The 18,698-nt window shown below is 39.5% G+C and overlaps 1 protein-coding gene across 2 annotated transcripts in view; it reads left to right on the top strand.

Annotated features, from left to right (window-relative positions):
- The window catches only part of LOC129739930 (metastasis-associated protein MTA1), a 113,853-nt gene extending 95,203 nt beyond the window's left edge, over positions 1–18,650 (top strand). The window contains exons 4-13 of one of the 2 annotated variants that reach the window (XM_055731481.1): positions 13,932–14,146; positions 14,287–14,607; positions 14,685–14,873; positions 14,990–15,265; positions 15,336–15,637; positions 15,699–15,961; positions 16,026–16,547; positions 16,614–16,744; positions 16,822–16,937; positions 17,206–18,650. In XM_055731481.1, coding sequence (XP_055587456.1) covers positions 13,932–14,146; positions 14,287–14,607; positions 14,685–14,873; positions 14,990–15,265; positions 15,336–15,637; positions 15,699–15,961; positions 16,026–16,547; positions 16,614–16,744; positions 16,822–16,937; positions 17,206–17,647 — 2,777 coding nt within the window. In that variant the 3' untranslated portion in view covers positions 17,648–18,650. Of the gene's footprint in view, positions 1–13,931; positions 14,147–14,286; positions 14,608–14,684; positions 14,874–14,989; positions 15,266–15,335; positions 15,641–15,698; positions 15,962–16,025; positions 16,548–16,613; positions 16,745–16,821; positions 16,938–17,205 lie in introns of both variants that reach the window. The other variant, XM_055731480.1, reaches the window with a different exon arrangement.
- Positions 18,651–18,698: the final 48 nt, after the last annotated feature.

The following is an 18,698-nucleotide window of genomic DNA, read 5'->3' as shown; positions in this document are numbered from 1 at the left end:
TATTTCAAAAACGCGTAAATTTTAAATTTTGACAAAAATATGTCTGATAGTACTTTTCACAGGCAGCAAAATGCTGTCAAAATTTCGAATATCCGATTACTAGTAAGCGAGTTATTACTGTTATTAGCAAAAGAAAGTGTCCCATTTCTAAAAGAACTAAGCTTTATGTATTCATTCATTAGGGCAAAAAAAAAAAAAAGAAAGTGACACAAAAACGACATATTGGACTACTTTGGAGTATGAAAAATTTCACTATGAAGTGAGTTCAGTTTCACATTTTTTTAAATAAAATTTTTCTGCCGCAGATTTCTTGAATCGTTGAATCTTTGATGAAACTGGTTACCATGAAATACTTACTTTCAATAAATGCGCGTTGAGTAACGTTGAATTTTGTTTAAATTTAATATTTTGAACCTTCAGTGAACTTATAAAATATCAAGTAAGGAAACATTTTCAGATGGCATATTATGGGGAAAATATTCCAAATTTTGGTATCATTATGCTTGTATGGATCAACATGACTTGATTTCTAGCGTAAATTCACTTTTGTAAAGTCTATTTCACATAGAATCTGGTCGCATCTTTTCATTTACTACACTGCCCCTATTCGCATATGAGTCCCATGTGCATTTTCATCGTTTTTGAGTTATCGATGGAAAACGCTTCTTTGTGCTCCAATTTACCAATAAAACGAGTTTTTGTTCGAAGTTTGTTCCGAAAATTTCGAAAAAAATATGACCCCTGATGTGTCCCATGTGAAAACACATGAGTGTTTTATTGAAATTTCTCCGTAATTATTAGTTAGTATTAGCGCAAAAGTAAACAAAAGTATTCCTTGAAGTGTTTTCTATCCGAACTATTGATAGGTTTGGCCAACAAACGATGCATACGATTGTTTTCATGAAAACAAGTTTCAAACTTCACAAGCGTTTTTCTCGGTTTGCAGTTTTTACACATGGGACTCATATGCGAATAGGGGCAGTACAGCACCCCTAGTTGTCACATCGCGAATCTATTGAATCTATTGAGTGTTTTGATCCGGATGATTTGTTTACTTAGTGGTGAAAATTTCATCAAGATTTAAGGAGTCAGTTAAAAGTTATCGGCGATGAAACGCGAAAGGCGAGAGAAAATTCTGCACACTCATGTAGAGAAACCGACGTGGTCAGGGGTAAAGATCGCGAAATTCCTGAAATATCCAAAATCGACTGTAAATTCGGTGCTGTAACGTTACCAGGAGATCCTTACGGTGGATCGAGCAAAACAAACCAGGCGTAAAAGTGGAACATAAGACCGGAAGCTGCGAGCAAAGGTAATGCGATCAGTTCACAATAATCCTGGAATCTCCTTGCGTGACTTGGCGAAAAAGTTCAAGACGAACCACAGTACAGCTCGACGAAAATGCGAGAAGGCTTGCGGTCGTATCATGCAAGCAAACACCCCAACAGGACGCTGAAACAAAACCTGGTTGCCAAAACCAGGGCAAGGAAGTTGTACGAGAAAGTGTTGACCAAGTACAATGGATGCATTTTGATGGACGACGAATCTTACGTCAAAATGGATTTTGGACAAATACCCGGAAACAAATTTTACCTTGCGAAGCGTAAAGGGAATGTTGTGGGTAGATTCAAGTTTGTTTTCGCAGATAAATTTGCTCGTAAGTTGATGATTTGGCAAGGGATCTGTAGTTGTGGGAAGAAAACTAAGATGTTCATCACTGGAGACACAATGAATGGAAATGTTTACAAAGAAGAATGTCTCCAGAAGAGCGTTTTGCCATTCATTCGGTCCCACAAAGGTCCGGTGAAGTTCTGGCCGGACCTGGCAAGCTGCCACTACAGCCGGGATGTCGTTAAGTGGTATAAGGATAACAAGATCGATTTTGTTGAAAAAAGTATCAATCCAGCTAACTGTCCGGATTTTCGTCCCATCGAGAAATATTGGGCAATAGTTAAGGGCAAACTGAAGAAATGTGGCAGTACCATGAAAAAACGCGCTCAAATGGAACACGATGGCGAATGAGGTTACCAGCAGTACTGTGCAGAAAATGATGGGTGGTATCACAAAAAAAGTTCGAAAATTCATCCGAAAAGCTGACGAATGATTTTTATGTATTTTTTTTCCTTAACGTGCAAAACCCTACAAAATGACATTTTTACTTTTGTTGTACGTTATTTCTATGTGGAGAAATGATCTTGATCTATTTTATCCGACCAGATTCTATGTGAAACAGACTTTATGTTACTTGAATTCTCTTATTTTCAATTGTTTTGAATCGTTAAATGTTCTTTATTCGAAATGTGCCAATTTTACTACAATGCACATTTCCGCTTTGTTTTAAATAACTTTATTGTTAAAAAAACAATAATTTTCAGATGGGACTTTCTTTATATTATCACTGCTTTGAAAATGGGCTATGAATTTTGGCCTTATTAAAAATCATAATGAAATCAAGGTACACCGGGGTAAGTGGGGACGATGGCTATTAAAACAATACTGAACACTATTTTTTCAAACTTTTGAAGCAAAATGTTAGAAACACTTGTAATCTATCTAATAACGTCAGCAGATCGTGGCCTAGAGGATAGCATCCTTGTCTTCTAAGCCAACGTTCATGCGATCGAATCCCGGTCGTGACATAACCTGGCACACATGGTACGATGAAGGTAGGCGGTTTTAGCATTAGTGAAATGCTAGCCGGGTATACCTTGGAATTGTACGCCTCAATGATGCAGCACATGCATGTGGATGGATCTTTTCAAGGGACCTTAGATTGCACTTGGAAATCCTACCTTGTTAAGTGTGTGCTCGTAGTGCTGCCGTTAAACAACAGCAACTTCAACTAATAGTGCAGGGGTGTCGAGTAGCATAGCAAAGTAAAAATAATAATGCGGGGTAATACCACAATAGATAAACTTTTAACAAAAATTTTATGATGCTGAAAATTGAGAAACATTATGTAAATCATGTTGCAGTGCGTAAATTTCAGATAAAGATGATTTAAAGGTCATAAAAGCTTATGGTAGTGCTCAAAAATTATAATATTTTCGTCACTTGAGAACCTAGCTCGTTATTACTTAATATTTCTGTAAAGATGGTAAGGAGATTCCTTTTTTTGTGAAAAATTAATACTATAGGTAGTACGAAACAAATCCTCATGAAAATTTATTTAAGAAAATACGTACTTTTGTAGAAAAGAGGAGTGCTCATTATGCTCTTATCTCCCCTACTATTGTTTTAAAGATAAGGCATGTTCAGTTTGGTAAAATTTGTAAACCTGTTCAATGCAAAACTTTTTAAATCATTTAAAAAAAGTTCATATATTATTTGTGTGATACTTAGAAATTCATATTTTTTTAGTGAAAGCTATTATATTTACTTCACATTTAGGTACATGCTAATTCTCTTCTTCTTCTTCTTCTTTCTTTCTTGGAGCGACTGCTCCAGATTGTTGGGCCAGTGACAATGACTATATGCCCAGTAATCCAAACACTTGTCGTGTTATCTGTTTTATTTTTCCAAATCATAAATCTATCTTCGCTTGTTCGACGAAATTAGCTACCTCACCATATAGTTCATAATTACCAGTTTTAAATAAATCAATCAGGGTTTGAAATTCACCATCAAATGAGTAAATACTTCTATGACTTCTGTATTTAGGACAATGCAATATGATGTGCTCAGCTGTTTCCTCTTCATTACAGGTCTCACATTTCGAATCATTTTCTATACGCCATTTCGCCAACCAATATTTTGAAAAATCGTGGCCAGTCATGAGACGATTCAACAGGCGAATCTCTCTTCCCTTAAATTGTTGCTTGGTGTACCAAACCTGTTTAGGCCAGTTGGATTGGATTGCGAAGTATTTCGCACCTTTTTTACTCGACTCCGTTACGTACCATTGATCTGTTTGTGATGTTAATCTAGTTTGAAGATAGTTGAATACGTCCTTCAGCAGTAATTTGTTCTCATATAGTTGTGCTTCGTCGTTTAGTCCCATTTTCGCTAATCCATCCGCTATTTCATTACCATTTACCTGTACATGGCTAGGTATCCACTGGAATGCAGTACCCCATTTTTCGGCTATGCTTAAGATTTCTGCAACAAGTCTTTCGCCTTCACCAGTTATCCTAGCCTTGTCCAATATCTGGCATGAAGATCTTGAATCCGTGTAGACTACAAAAAACAGATACTCCTCCTGCTCTATTATTTGCATAGCATACCAAATTGCTGTTAATTCAGCTGTTGTTATGGAGCACTCCTGGGTCAAGCGAAAAAAGTGTCTTCTGTTGGAATATTCAATGTATATCCCTATACCACAATGACTTGCTTCTTTTGATGCATCAGTAAAGATTCTACCACGATTTTGAAATTTACCATACATTACTCCCAAGGTCATTTGTTTTAGTCGTTTGCTGCTTGTATTAGCTTTAACTATCGTGTCTTCACTCAGCTGTATGTTAATTGTAACATTCTCGTGATGTTCTATCTTGGTTAGAGGTGATATTCTGCTATACAACTCCTTGTCAGCCATATAAACTCTTTCCATATACGTGTATTTGTTTGGATCATCTATCTGGTGATTGATCAACTTGCTCAGTTGTTTGCAAACAATGTTGTTACGGTAGAAGCATCTGGCAATCTCTCTTCCAGTAACCATCTCTTGACGCAGATGTAACGGCTCTTGTCCACTCAATGCAGAAAGGGCATTCAACGGTGTAGATCTCGTATTTCCGGTGATTTTTCTCAAACATTGATTATTCACCACGTCCAATATTTTCCTGGTTGTAGCAGCCGCGTTGTTGTGAACCACACAACCATACTCTAATATGCTTCTATTCAAAGGAGGGTAAAGTTTAGCTAAGACCTGTGGATGAGAACCGTATTTTGTGCCACTTATAATTTTTAACATATTTTGACGGTCTTTTATTTTTGCTCTTATCGTCTTAATATGTGCGCCAAAATTGAGAGATTTGTCCAAGTATACCCCCAGGTAAAGGTGTTTATTTACGGTTTCGAGTTTATTACCATTAGCGAAAAGAGTAAATGGCCTTCTACTCAGACCCATGACCATCACTTTGGATTTTTCGGAATTAATATTTAAATTCAGACGCATACAGGCCTCTATGAACAGGTTAAGGAATTCTTGAGCTCTTTCTTCCAGAACATTCCAGTTTTTAGCTGTTACTATGATTTCAAAATCATCCGCATATTGTACGAGGCTAACACCTTCTACTCTGAGACCATGCAACTCTGCGGTATACACGTTAAATAGTGTGGGGGACAGAACGTCACCTTGTGGTAAACCATTACTTATCCTTCTTGTAAGAATAGCTGTCCTGGTGTGAAAGTTTATTTTGCGATCTGTTAAAAATGACCCAATCCATGTTGTTATGTCCGCTGGTACGCCATACCTGCTAAGTGTATTAATCAGTGTGTCCGTTCGCACAGCATTAAACGCATTTGAGAGATCTACACAAATCAAAGCTGAGAGATTATTCTCTCTGCGATTTCTTTTGAGTTCGTTCACGACGTAGCAGATAGCAGTATTTGTCGACATATTCTTTCTAAAACCAAAAGAGGTCGGGGGTAGGATTTGGTTGGTTTCTAAATGTAAATGTAGCTCGGCCAGAACCGCAGAGTTAACAATCTTAGTAATTGTTGGTACGAGAGATATAGGCCTTTTTCCTTCAGGACTTGTTTGGTCTTTACCCGGTTTAGGAATTGCCACCACTTTGATCGATTTCAATTCATCATTAGGAAATCCTCTCATCCACATAATATTCAGCTCACTGATAATGTTTCTAACTACTGTTGGGTTAAGTCTGCGTAAGATTTCATAGGAAAGACCGTCTTCGCCCGGGGCTGAATGGATTTTTTTAGAATGAAGTATTTTAGACCATTTTTCAAGACTGATAAGAGCACTAGTGGCTACAGGATAGGGGTTTATCCAATCGTGATGTTCATGTGGGCCGAAATGTTTATCTAAGAATGTATTTACCGCAGAAACGTCGTCTAGTAAAATATTGTTCTCAACTTGTTTCGCTCGTTTGCCTGTTAATCTTCCTACTTTGGACCAGAGTTCCTTAGAACTTGTAAAGGGTCCAATCTCATCAATAAACTCTTCTAATTTTATTTTCATTTGCTCTCGTTTTTTTCTTTGGAATATCGCTGACTTTTGTTTGAATGTTAATAGGTTTGCTAAACTTGATTGTCTGTTGAACTGTCTACGAGCACCTTTTTTTTTGTTGCCACGCTTCATCTACCTCTTTCGTCCACCAATACTTTGGAACTTTATTATCTTTCCTACGGTTTTGCTTTTTAATTTTTGAAACCTGTTTTTTTAAATCCTCTAAACTAGAGACTTCATGATCCTCAAGTTCTTCAACTTGCTTCAAGATACTGCTTTTGTTATAAACGTAACGAATTTCATGTTGGTCTTGAGTTTGTAACACGATTTCAATCGCCATATGAAAGCTTCCTCCTATACCGTGCGATAGAACTTTCCATTTGGGCTGATAAGGTAGATTCAAGAGACAAAAACTTATGTCGATTGCAGATGCTTGCCTGTTAAGCATTATCGGGATGAAGGTTGGCGATCCATCATTGAGTATGGTACAATCCGATTCGCTGATCTTTTCTTGAAGAAATATTCCTTTCCTATCAGAAAAATTATTACCCCAATCTTGGTGATGGGAGTTTAAATCACCACCCAAAAGGACTTGGCTAAAAGGCTGAATTTTATCGAACAATCTTGTGATATCATCTTTAAAGTCATTGTAGTTAATTGAGGGACTAATATAAGCAGATATGATGAGAATTTTTAAACTTAAAATTGAAACCGCAACTATTTGCGTTTTTTGGGACAAATTAGGTATTTTTACTTCCGTGTAGCTATAACCTTGTTTGAGCAAAATGCTTGCTCCTCCGTAACCATCCAGTCGAGAATTTGAAATATGGTGGTAACCTGTGATCTTATATTTGTTTGTGTTTTCTAAAAGAGGGTCAATCCATGTTTCTGAGAGTAAACCAATGTCGTAACTGCCGTCCACCATAGATCGATGAATTTCACATTTATTTTTGGCTAAGCTTTGCACGTTGCATTGAAATATCTTTAGGGCGTACTTATCCATGTTTTTGATTGATAATATTACTGGTATGAACTATGGGGGTGCTTACCTTTCTGGTGACGAAGTTGGATTACCTGTTGATGACTTCGCTTGCTAAATCAAAATACTTCCGGGTGCAATTCTTGAACTTTGTTTTCGCGTCTTCGTCATCTCCTACTTGAGTGATGAAATCTGCATAGAATCTCATGAGGGTGGTTTGCTGTTCGTTTCTGAGTTTGTTATACATCTGCTGTACAGTGTTTTCTACACGTTCGTTGTCGTCTACTCTGTACGGATTCTCCAAAGCTGCTCCCATCGGCCGATTAGATGTAGTTGCTTCGATAATTGCGTTACGTTGCGCTGTTGTCTGTAATGCCTTTGTGTCCTCCTGCTTCCTTCGTTTTATCCCTTTCTGCTGAGCTGGCTGAACAGGATTTCCAATTTTCACCGCGGGGCGAATAGGTGTTCTCTCAATATTGGCCTGAGCCCATTGTTCCACTAGTGTTGAGCTACTACCGGCCACACTTCCGTAGGATTCTTCCAGGTTGGGAAATTCGTCAACATTGTTGAGAATTTCATACATATTGTTACCATATCTTGGGATCTGTTCTCCGGCTTCAACGAACGTCAGGTTACGTTTAGACATCAAGGTTTTTATCCGCTCCTGACGTTTGATTTCAGGACAATCAGCGCTCAGTGCGTTGTGATTGTTACTCCTACAGTTGGTACACCTCATTTGACGCTGACAGTTTCTGAATTCGCTTTCGCTATCATGTTTGTCACCACAATTCGAGCAACGTCTCACACTCTTACAGTTGTCAGTTTTGTGGTTGATCCGGAGACACTTCTGACAGATAACTACTTTCTGGATGAAAGGCTTCACTCGTGCCGCACAACAAAACAATTTCACGCGATCGGGCAAAGCACTAGCGCGGAAAGTGATGCTGATTCTGTTTGAAGGTATTTTCTTGCCGTCCTGGAGTCTAGTTAACCTCTTTACCTCTAGTACCGATACATCACACTCGATGTCAGCCATAATTTCTTCATCGGTGATTGCCTCTGGAATGCCCATCACAATACCTGTGACGCACACCAGGTGCTTAGGGACGTAGGCCTTGTAGGGCTGTTCAGGTTCATTAAGAAACTTAACGAGCTGATTTGCCCTGTTGAATGTGCTTATAAAAACCAGAATCTTCGACCGCCCAGCATACTTCATATCCGTTATGAACCTTTTAAAAAACTCATTCGACCGCAGCATGGATCCAAGTGAGAATTTGTTAATTTTCGCTGTGCTCTCCGTGGGGTTTCTTAGTTCCACATACACTCTGTATGGACCACAATCCATGTTGGTGTATAGGAAATTTTCTGGTGCTTTCTTCGGTGCTGCATTTCTGCTTTCCTGATCTTCTTTGGGGCTGGGGAGTTTGCCCTCCCCAGGCTCTAGGTCACTCATCGCAACACCTAACCTTACTTATTTTTAGCGTTCTCTCGCACTTTGAAAACGATTTTCGCCCGTGATCACTATAAATACCGCACTTTAATGTTTTCTCTTTATAAACTATTTACTACGGCACTTCTTCGACGGAAAAAACCAGGTTTTTAAACTGATGTTAAAACTGCAACTCGACAAAAAATCTCAGCCAAATGGTAAAAACCACGCGATCCGATGACAGCTCGACTAAAGCCTAGTCCACACTAGGCAGCTTGGACTGCGATTTCGGTTGCTTATAGAGTATTTCCTGAGACAGATTGTGGTAGGGTAACTTTTTGTTTTTGTTTTGAAAAATGTAAACACCAACTGGTCGCCATTTTGATCTTGAATGATAAACACTGTTCAATGCTTTCTTTTTAAAAACTTCTTTAATCAAAAACATTAACATACCTTCATGTCTTAACTTATTATGAATTTAAAATTAATTAAATAAAGAATTTATATTCTTCTCACTAAGGTGCGCTTGCAAAACCACTATAATGGCATTGCAAATTTTATTTTGTTGCTATCTGGTAATTGAACATGCGTAATGTTGTTGTTATGTTTACCCTACCACGATATGTCGAGAAAATGTAAACATGAGAAATCAGCTGTTCGCCTGACAAGTGGGGAAATGCCTTATACCGTATTTTTTTACTCCTGGAGACAAACTAGAGGCAACCTAGGTTCGCTCTAACTGCTGTCATCGTGCTCATTTATTGCTCGAGAGGCAACCTAGGTTCGCTCGAAAAAGGGACGGAGTCGCCCTGAGAAGAAAGTCAGTTTTGCGAGAAGTCCACCAATACTCTCAACGTTGTTGTCAAAACATTAAACAGCTGTTTTTGGCTGAAAACAAACAGTTGAAATAATGAACGGGCAAATGATTATTGCCAAGATTTTGAACCTCTCAGCCAAGGAAAATCGTACTATATGCAGTCACGGAAAATAATAAAAAGGTAAAATTTACCGAGTTAGCAAAGGTGAACGCTCGTGAAAGCCAAAAAGGTAACTTCTACCTCTTCGAGGTGAAACTCACCTCACAGTGAGGTAAAATTTACCTGAATCAAGGTTTGAAAAAAGGTACAATTCACCGAGAAAAAAGGTGAATCCAAAAAAGGTTAATCTTACCTCGTAGCGAGGTGAATTGAGCTCGATAAAAAAGTATAATTCACCTAGAAAAAAGGTAAATCCAAATAAGGTAAAACTTACCTCGTAGCGAGGTGTAATTGACCTGGATTGAGCCAAACAAAACGGTACAATTCTTCTAAAAAAAAGTAACTATTCGCCGAACCCGTTCATTGAGGTTAAGCTGTTTTGTCATTCTAGGAACAAGTTTTGCTTTGTGCCTAATATGTGAAAATCGGAATAGAATAATAAGTGTTCTTAAATATCATTTAGTTCTGCTGGTTCTCGTCATAATACTATTGATTTTGTTTCAGATCGGCCCATAGAGCTTTGAGGTGTATTCCACGTCATCCTCCAGCCGGAAAAGCCGAACCTGACCGGATTAGTCGAACGGAGGAGGCCATGAATGTACGCAACGCAGGTGGATTCAGCGGCCATAGCGGCTCAGAAGAACGCGAAGCTGAATTACCAGTCCCTATTTATCTCCAATAAATATCATTTTTAAAAAATTTTGTATTTTTTTAATTCTTATTGAAGAAAACAATCAAACCAACCAGCATTTACCTTTTAAATCAGTAAATGGGAAAACCGTATTATTTACTATTTTGCTAGGTGAATGCGAAAAAGGTAAAATTTACCTTTTTGCTAGGTAAATTGAAAAAAGGTAAAATTTACCTTTTTGCTAGGTGAATGAAAAAAAGGTAAAATTTACCTCGAAAGAGGGGTGGAAAAAATTCACCTCGCAAAAAGGTAAATTTTACCTTTTTTTTATTTTCCGTGGTCCAGTGCAATCCGGACACGAAAAACGGCAATCCGGATGTGAAGAACTGAATGAAGAAATCCAGAAGGGAGAACAAAATGACAGCTGCATGTAAACATTGCGCTCGTTCTCACGCACACCTACGTATGGAATAACTCGAAACCCGAAACTCGTTTTTCTATTCTGACGGTTTCAGAGCCAAATCCGGAATCAAAAAAAAATACGCCATTAGACTTGTTTATGTTTACATTTTGAACTAGACGAAAAGTTGCATGTCTCAAGTCTCCCGACAAGTATGGGAGACTTTCAGCAACCAAAATGTAAACATAAACAAGTCTCATCAACCGAAATCGCACTTCAAGTTGCCGAGTGTGGACGAGGCTTAAGAATGACATGCTAATTAATAGAGAATTCGTTTTCGTGTGGTGGTGCACCGGGGCACTACCGGTAGTGCACTTTTTGCTGTTTTCATGCTCGTTTTCACGATGAGTAGTCCACTGGTAGTGCACCATAAAGTGGACGGTGGAACACTCTGAAAATATTCGGTGTTGCTTGCGCTCTCACCAATACTATCATGAATTTTGACAGCACGTGCTTCCCGATGTAAACAAATATCAGGTGGTTGGTTTATTTCTATACCGCAACAATTGCGTTCGAGCTGTTTTTTTCTCTTTATTATCCCGAAGAACAGAAACTTGTTCCGGATTCAATACCAGTGCCGTTTCCAACAGAGGCGGAAAATTTCACCTGGATGGCACGTTCCAAAGCAAACAACGCTCCCAAGAAGAAATGTGCCCATAAGGCTTGCTGCAATCGGTTCCAGGCGATGCCGAAAAAGAGCAGCAAATCCGAGTGCAAAAAGGCCAACCCAAAGATCTGGTGGAATCGCTCAAACCGAAAAGTTGTCTTGTTCGGGAGGGCCTTATAAGTTGGTCTCCACAGCAAGAAGCGTTCAGCTGCATCGAAGCTACTCTGCTTCGAGCTGTGCCTTAGGGTGACGATGCTCGGTTGCGCCAAGTCCCGGATTCCCTCCCGTTGCCCTTCAAAAACGGTAGTTCGAGACTACACCCGCATTGGGAGCTTGAATTTCGTTCGTTTCGGTATGTCTGTCTTCCGCGATCTGAGTTCGCCAATTTGACTTCCAAGAATTTTTCTTTTGTCATCTGAAAACGAATATAGGTACTCGAGGTATTTGCGAGGAATAAACGTTCAAAATACCGGAACCTTCAAGCTGGGGTAACTGCAGTCTAGCAGCAGCAAACATAGACCGCCCAGAATCAGCCGGTATTGCAGTTATCATCAGAGCCAGAGGCGAATCTACCAAGCAAAATAAATCTGAAATCTTCACAATTCAACATAATATATAAATTCATGCTAAAATTTTCATATTATTTAAAAGATAATGATCAACTAAAGTAAATTTCATTTCAATTTTCGAAGTCAACGAAAACAAATAGGGGAGATGGGGGCATAATGGCCACCTTAAGGAAAACGGTTATTTAACCATAGGAAATAGCTATAATATGGAGGTTACATTATTGTTTCGTGTTCAGACACTTGAAAAGCCTATTCCCTAACGGGCTGAAACGCGAAAAACTAGATGAAAACGTTAAAAAATGCATTTTAAAAAATTTTGCCAAAAGCTGAAAACCAGCCACTGTGGAGGCATAATGAGAACCCCCCCTGAGGCAGTATGAGCACCATTAATCAGAGCAAGATGTGCGTTTTTGCCGGGGAATCTAGCAGCGAATTCAATTCGATGAAGTCAGGTGAGTCGTAGATTCATCACAAAGCAATAACAAAATAATCTAGGTCTGTTTGTAGAATACAAACAATTCACGCACGCTCATACATTATGTGCTTTGTTCGGAGGATGATGCTACTAGCCGTATAATGTAACAATAAAAAAATCGATCATGAATTGTGAATGGAAAAAAATCACCTCGAACAGAAATCTAACTCTAGTCTTTTGATTACCTCTCCGACACCTTACCAATAGGCTAAATTGTCGGATGAAAAATAGTCAAGGTGTGGCGCTATAAATTAATTTTAATTCGCTGCTAGATTCTACGGCAGAAAATGCTCATTATGCCTCGATAATATGGTGCTCTATATGCCCCTAGTCAACAAATTTAAGTAAATACGTGTTTTAAAATTGATAAAAGTGAAAAATCAAAAATTTTATGATGGTAAAAATTGAGAAACAATGAGTACATCATGTTGCAGTGCGTACATTATAGATCAAGGTTATTTTAAGATCATAAGAGCTTATTTCGTGGTGCTCAAAAATTATAATATTTTCGTAACTTGAGAACCAAGCTAGTTTTTTTTAAATATCTCTGTAAAGATGATAAGGAGATTCCTTTTTTTGTGAAAAATTAATACTATAGGAAGTACGAAACAAATCCTCATGAAAATTTATTTGAGAAAATACGCACTTTCGTAGAAAAGCGTAGTTCTCATTATGCCTCGGGTGCTCGTTATGCCCTCATCTCCCCTACTAGCTGTAATGGATTTTTGACAGCTTGATGTTTTCTGTTGACATTGCTGATTTCACGTACACCAACAAAGGTGGGTGCAAAACTCGATTCATGCTCGTTTTCAGCGTGGATGGTGCAACACTTTCGGGTGGTGAAAACGAATACGGTATAAAATAGTAAAATAGCTCGTCACATTTGTTTGTTTTTTTTTCTCTCGTCAATCAGCTGATAGTAACAATCAATCAATATTATTCAACCCCGGTTGCATATTTTTGAAAAGACCGTGTTACAATCCCCTATCTACCATTCATAAATGAAACACCGATGAAGCCCCCGATGTCAGTCAAAAGCGTGTGAATGAATGCACCCCGCAAAGCCCTGCCGGGTCGAACCGGATCGGGGCTCGAGGTTTTTCCTGTGGGGATTCGGGCCATCTGTGATTTTAATCGGCAAAATTTCTCGTTCAACCAATTCAGGATAAATACTGACACTCTCACTCTTTTTTGGTATGGTGTTATAATTATATTTTCATTGCAAAAATTGGCACATTTGCAAACACGGCTGGAATCGAGTATAAAAAGGAAAAGTGATTTTCACCCATTGGAAGGGTCATGTACCTACTTATATATGTAGGTACCAGTGCATATTGAAATTAAATTTTCATTTTCCGTTGTCATCAACATGACAAGAGATTTATTTTTATTTCAACCAGATTACATTGACCGTGACCCTGAAATCACCTGCCTATATGTTTTTAATTTAGTAGAAAAGTTGCACACTCTGTTTTTTTGGGCATTGACAACAAAGTATTTACGAAGAGAGTTTACTGATTTCGTGTTTTCAAGTCCCAAACAGATTATTTAGATTAAAAGTTTCCTCTATAAAACCACGCGAACTTTTTAGGAAAAATTATTGTACAATTGTTAATAACATACGTAACAACTCAGGTTCCAGTTAATAAATATTTTTTCTATCTTATTTTGCAGTTGCGCTGGAGGAAGAACGAAACAGCCCGAACAACGCAGGCAGCGGAAACGATCGAGGCGAACAGCTGAACCCAAAGCAAAGGCACCAGATCAAGCACCGCGAGTTGTTCCTTTCCCGTCAAGTAGAAACCCTGCCCGCTACCCAAATCCGAGGCAAATGCTCGGTAACGTTGCTCAATGAGGAGGAATCGTTGCTCAGCTATCTGAACAAAGACGTGAGTAGCAGTAAAGGATCGACTTCCAACGCAACTAGCTTTGACGATCTCTTTCGAAACGCGCAGTCGAAATTAAAGCCACGGTTTTTGTAATCCGGGATCTTGGTTCATCGTATGGTTTGGTTTGTTTTATTTTTCAGGATACCTTCTTCTACTGCTTAGTGTTCGACCCAACACAAAAAACTCTGCTGGCAGATAAGGGCGAAATTCGCGTGGGCAGTCGATACCAGACAGAGTTGCAGTCCATTCTGAAGGATGGTGAGAAGTACGAACGTACTCTGGAGGAAATGGAGACCCTCGTGTGGACACCGGAGCACTCGCTAACCGACAAAAAGATCGATCAGTTCCTGGTGGTGTCCCGATCGGTAGGAACCTTTGCCCGCGCACTAGACTGTACTAGTTCAGTGAAGCAACCGTCCTTACACATGTCGGCCGCGGCCGCTAGTCGTGATATTACTTTGGTAAGTGCTTTACAGAACCATTGTTTACCGTTATGAACATAGGTAGGTACTTACAAGCGGTTGTTTTCATATTCTAGTTTCATGCTATGGATACCCTGCACAAGCACAATTACTCGGTAGAAGATGCGATGTGTTCGTTAGTGCCCTCCAGTGGGCCGGTGCTATGTCGAGACGAAATGGAAGAGTGGAGTGCGTCTGAGGCAAATTTATTTGAGGATGCCCTAGAAAAATATGGAAAAGATTTTAACGACATCCGGAATGACTTTGTGAGTAATAGTAGTACCTATCGACCAACTGATGGGATGATAAGTGAAATTGTGCTAACTTTACACCCGATGCAGTGGTGAAGATCTCAAAACTAATTTCTAATCCTACTTTGCAGCTACCGTGGAAGACTTTGAAAAGTATAGTGGAATACTATTACATGTGGAAAACAACCGACCGCTACGTGCAGCAGAAGCGAGTGAAGGCCGTGGAGGCTGAGTCGAAGTTGAAGCAAGTTTACATTCCTAACTATACCAAGCCAAGCCCAGCACTGATATCCAACAACAATAAGAATATTCTGAACGGTAACTCGAACGGCAGCAGCGGTGTTGAACTTTTCACCGTGAGCAGTGGCAAGCCATGTGAGTCTTGCTCTACACAAGCATCACAACAGGTGAGTGGATACTATCCCTTATTCAGACCTTATTATTTTGACATTATTTATACTTCCAATTCTTCACCAGTGGTATACTTGGGGTCCTACCCACATGAGCTGTCGTCTGTGTCAAACTTGTTGGACATATTGGAAGCGATACGGAGGCCTTAAAGTAGCATCTCGGTTAGCGGATAGTGGTGATATTGATACATCGACGACGACTGGAGGAGTAATTTCGCTGAAGAAACAGCGAGGAGCCGGCGGTGGCAGCGGCGGTACTGGTACCGGGAGCACTGGCAGCGACATCGACGACGATTTAACTATTGTGGCCAGCAGTGGCCCCATTGGTGCTCTAAGTTCCAGCGGACTGAGTAATCACAGGCCCCACAGGTAGTATGCGTCTTTGATGAGTGTTTTTATATTAACGGCTTATTTTTCTTCTTCTCAACAGTCCATCGTTTAAATGTTCTATTGTAAATTGTGGTAAGGAATTTAAACTAAAAGCTCATTTGGCACGACATTACGCCCAAGCGCATGGAATTCAAATCCGTTCTGGTTCTCCACGTCCGATCATGAAGACGAGAACGGCTTTTTACCTGCATACTACGCTAACCACTCGGTTATCCAGGCGGCTCTGTAGGCATATCATCAAGTTGAAAAAAGCCGCCCGTCAACCTTCTTATGCAATTAACACTGCAGCTGTGAAACAAGAATGTGAGTACCTTATCTTAAATTCACTTTTTTTTATTTAATAAAAATATTTAAAAAAAAATTACAGTCACTGAAGCGGAAGCCGGAAAGAGCATAGAAGAGGCGCGTCGATTAGTGGTTTGTAAAAAACGAGAACGTGGAAGTGTGACTAACATTGCGACAAGACTTGGAAACCCTGGAACAACTGTTGGCGAATGGCTGATTCTTACGCCAAAGGATAAAATGCCAAAGCCGGATGTTGTAGCCTTCCCTAAACCACCAAAAGCGCCAGACGGAAGCTTAATATACGAACGAATACCAAACAAACCTGAGGCTGAAAAAATACTGCTAAATCCACCGCCGGCGACACCGGCTACAGCAGCGGCAATACAAACGATACCAATCGAAGCTCAAAGTCCCATTGCAACTAGTATTGCAGCTGGTCTTCCAGGTTCACTGAGCACCACGGTATCAGTAGTAGCAGCAACTGGACGAACGACGCCAAGCCTCACATCTGCTCCTGCCGCTACCAGTATCACTAGCAACATCACCAGCAACATATCTGGTGCCCAGAAACGAAGGAACTACGAGGATGCTAATGGAATTGATGGTGAGTATTTCTTTTTTCGTGGATAATTTTAAAACAGTTGCTAAAGTTTCGCTGCATCAACCATAGGTCCGACAGCTCCACCACCTGCAAAAAGGCCAAACAAAGATCCTATGCCATCGCATCGACCGACACCGGAACAATATGCTGCCATGATGGCGGCAGCGCAGGCAGCTGGACAACCTCTCCCCCGACACCATGTAAGTACCATCAACCTACTACACGACACTTGTAGAACATTTGAACTGATACTAAATCCACTAACCTTGCTCTCCAGATGAACGGTAAACCAAAAATTGCTCAAATGGCTCGGACGGGCTCCGGTCGCAAGCAGGTGATAAGTTGGATGGACGCTCCCGACGATGTATATTATCGCTCAATGGAATCCAGCAGGTGAGTTTCAGCAGTTGTTCCCGATGATTGAACCTAGCATAATTTCTATCGTTCATTTTTGACTAATGTCGTTTGACGTTTGAAAGCCTTTCAACGGTTTACATATAAAGAGTTTTTATAAAATAATTTTTAATATTTAATATTAAATAAATATATTTAATATTTTAATAAATAGGAAAGTTTAGAAAAATAATGTGTTTTGCCCACCCAAACGATGTTTAAAACTGAAGAAAGTGTTTCATATAACCATGTTAAATTATGGTTTTAGGAAAATTCGGCGTAAGATACCAATCGTAGAACTGAGGCGTTCGGCCAGAAAACCTTGGAGAAATCTTCATCCGAAGCATGCCGCCATCATAGCTACATTACTACCACCGGTGACGACCGGAGTTTCTGCAGCGGCCGCTGCAGCTGTTGCCGCAGCGGGAATCTCTCAACAGTCTACCGCCGCACTTCCATCTCAATTGACAGCTCAGCTGACGGCGTCCGGACAGCTTTCACACTCAGTCGCAGCCAATCTTAACTTTAATCTCAACTCTAATATTGCCGCAGCCGCTGCTTTGGCCAGTGTTCACCCGTTAGCAGCTCAGCTGGCGAGCCATGGAACCGGCAGTGGCAACATGAACAGCACAAGCACAAACAACAATGGCAGCACTACTAGCAATAATAAATCCAACAACAGTGATCTACAGGTTGTAATCCTAGACTGACCCGAACCTCCGAAACAACTGAATCAACAGCAACAACAACAGGTGTATCCACATTTACATCAACAGCAGCAACAGCAGCCACTTCATCCATACACAATGGAAGCACTGCTCAATTGAATCGTATTCTACTAACGCAAGAAAACACTTCAACCACACCGAATATCAATTGAATTGCGTGAAATATTTGTGCGCCAAGAAGAAGCAAGTTAGATTTTATTTGCGATTTTATCTCTAATCTTAGGACGCGAGGCTGCTGAGCGATTGATCGGTACCCTTGGAAAAAAAATCTATTTAAACTAACGATAACTGTATAAACTACTGATGACTCTGTGAGACAAGGAAACAAATTGAATTAAAAATTTAGAGACAAGTAAGTGACAACGAATCGTCCGACACGAGCGATTCGGCTTAAAAAGAACATAAAGAAATGCGCAAGGGTTTTCAGAGAACACCCTGTTTACTTCCGCAACTAAATCGTATGCCGCGAATGGATGTGCGTTTGTTTGTATGATTTTTTGTTTAAATCTGTGTAAAATGAAAGATCAAAATAGGATTTCTGCATACTTTATCAGGTGGCACGTATGATCTGTGTGAGAAGGAATATAACTGTAAATGGATAAGAGGTAGACACTAAAGTAGAATTGATCATTCTTGAATTCCTGGCAGAAAATGTGAGTCTAATATTTTCTTTTTTGTAAAAAGTGAAACAAAACATGCTGCTCTGTTTAATTTAAGATAAAAAAATTTCTTGAAAATAGAATTTAAAAAAAATTAAACAAAAAAATGTGACGACAGATTATTGATAATAAATTAAACTCAATTCTCTACAAAGCAAAACAAAATAGATGAATAACAAGATCTTAATTAAAAATAACAAGAGTGTGAAGAAAGCAAATAGCAAACAGCAGTGATGAAAAGTAACGGGAGGAGTGTCAGTAATTTTTCCACCTTTGATAAAAGAAAACCTCTTTCAAAAAATATACAAGAAGCAACCATTGAAAAAGAGTTACAGTTTGGAGTTTTTGTCCTGTCCCGGAAGTGAATCATCACA

This window comes from Uranotaenia lowii, chromosome 1, assembly GCF_029784155.1.
Source record: "Uranotaenia lowii strain MFRU-FL chromosome 1, ASM2978415v1, whole genome shotgun sequence".
NCBI lineage: Eukaryota > Metazoa > Arthropoda > Insecta > Diptera > Culicidae > Uranotaenia > Uranotaenia lowii.
This window is presented reverse-complemented; position numbering and strand designations above follow the sequence as displayed.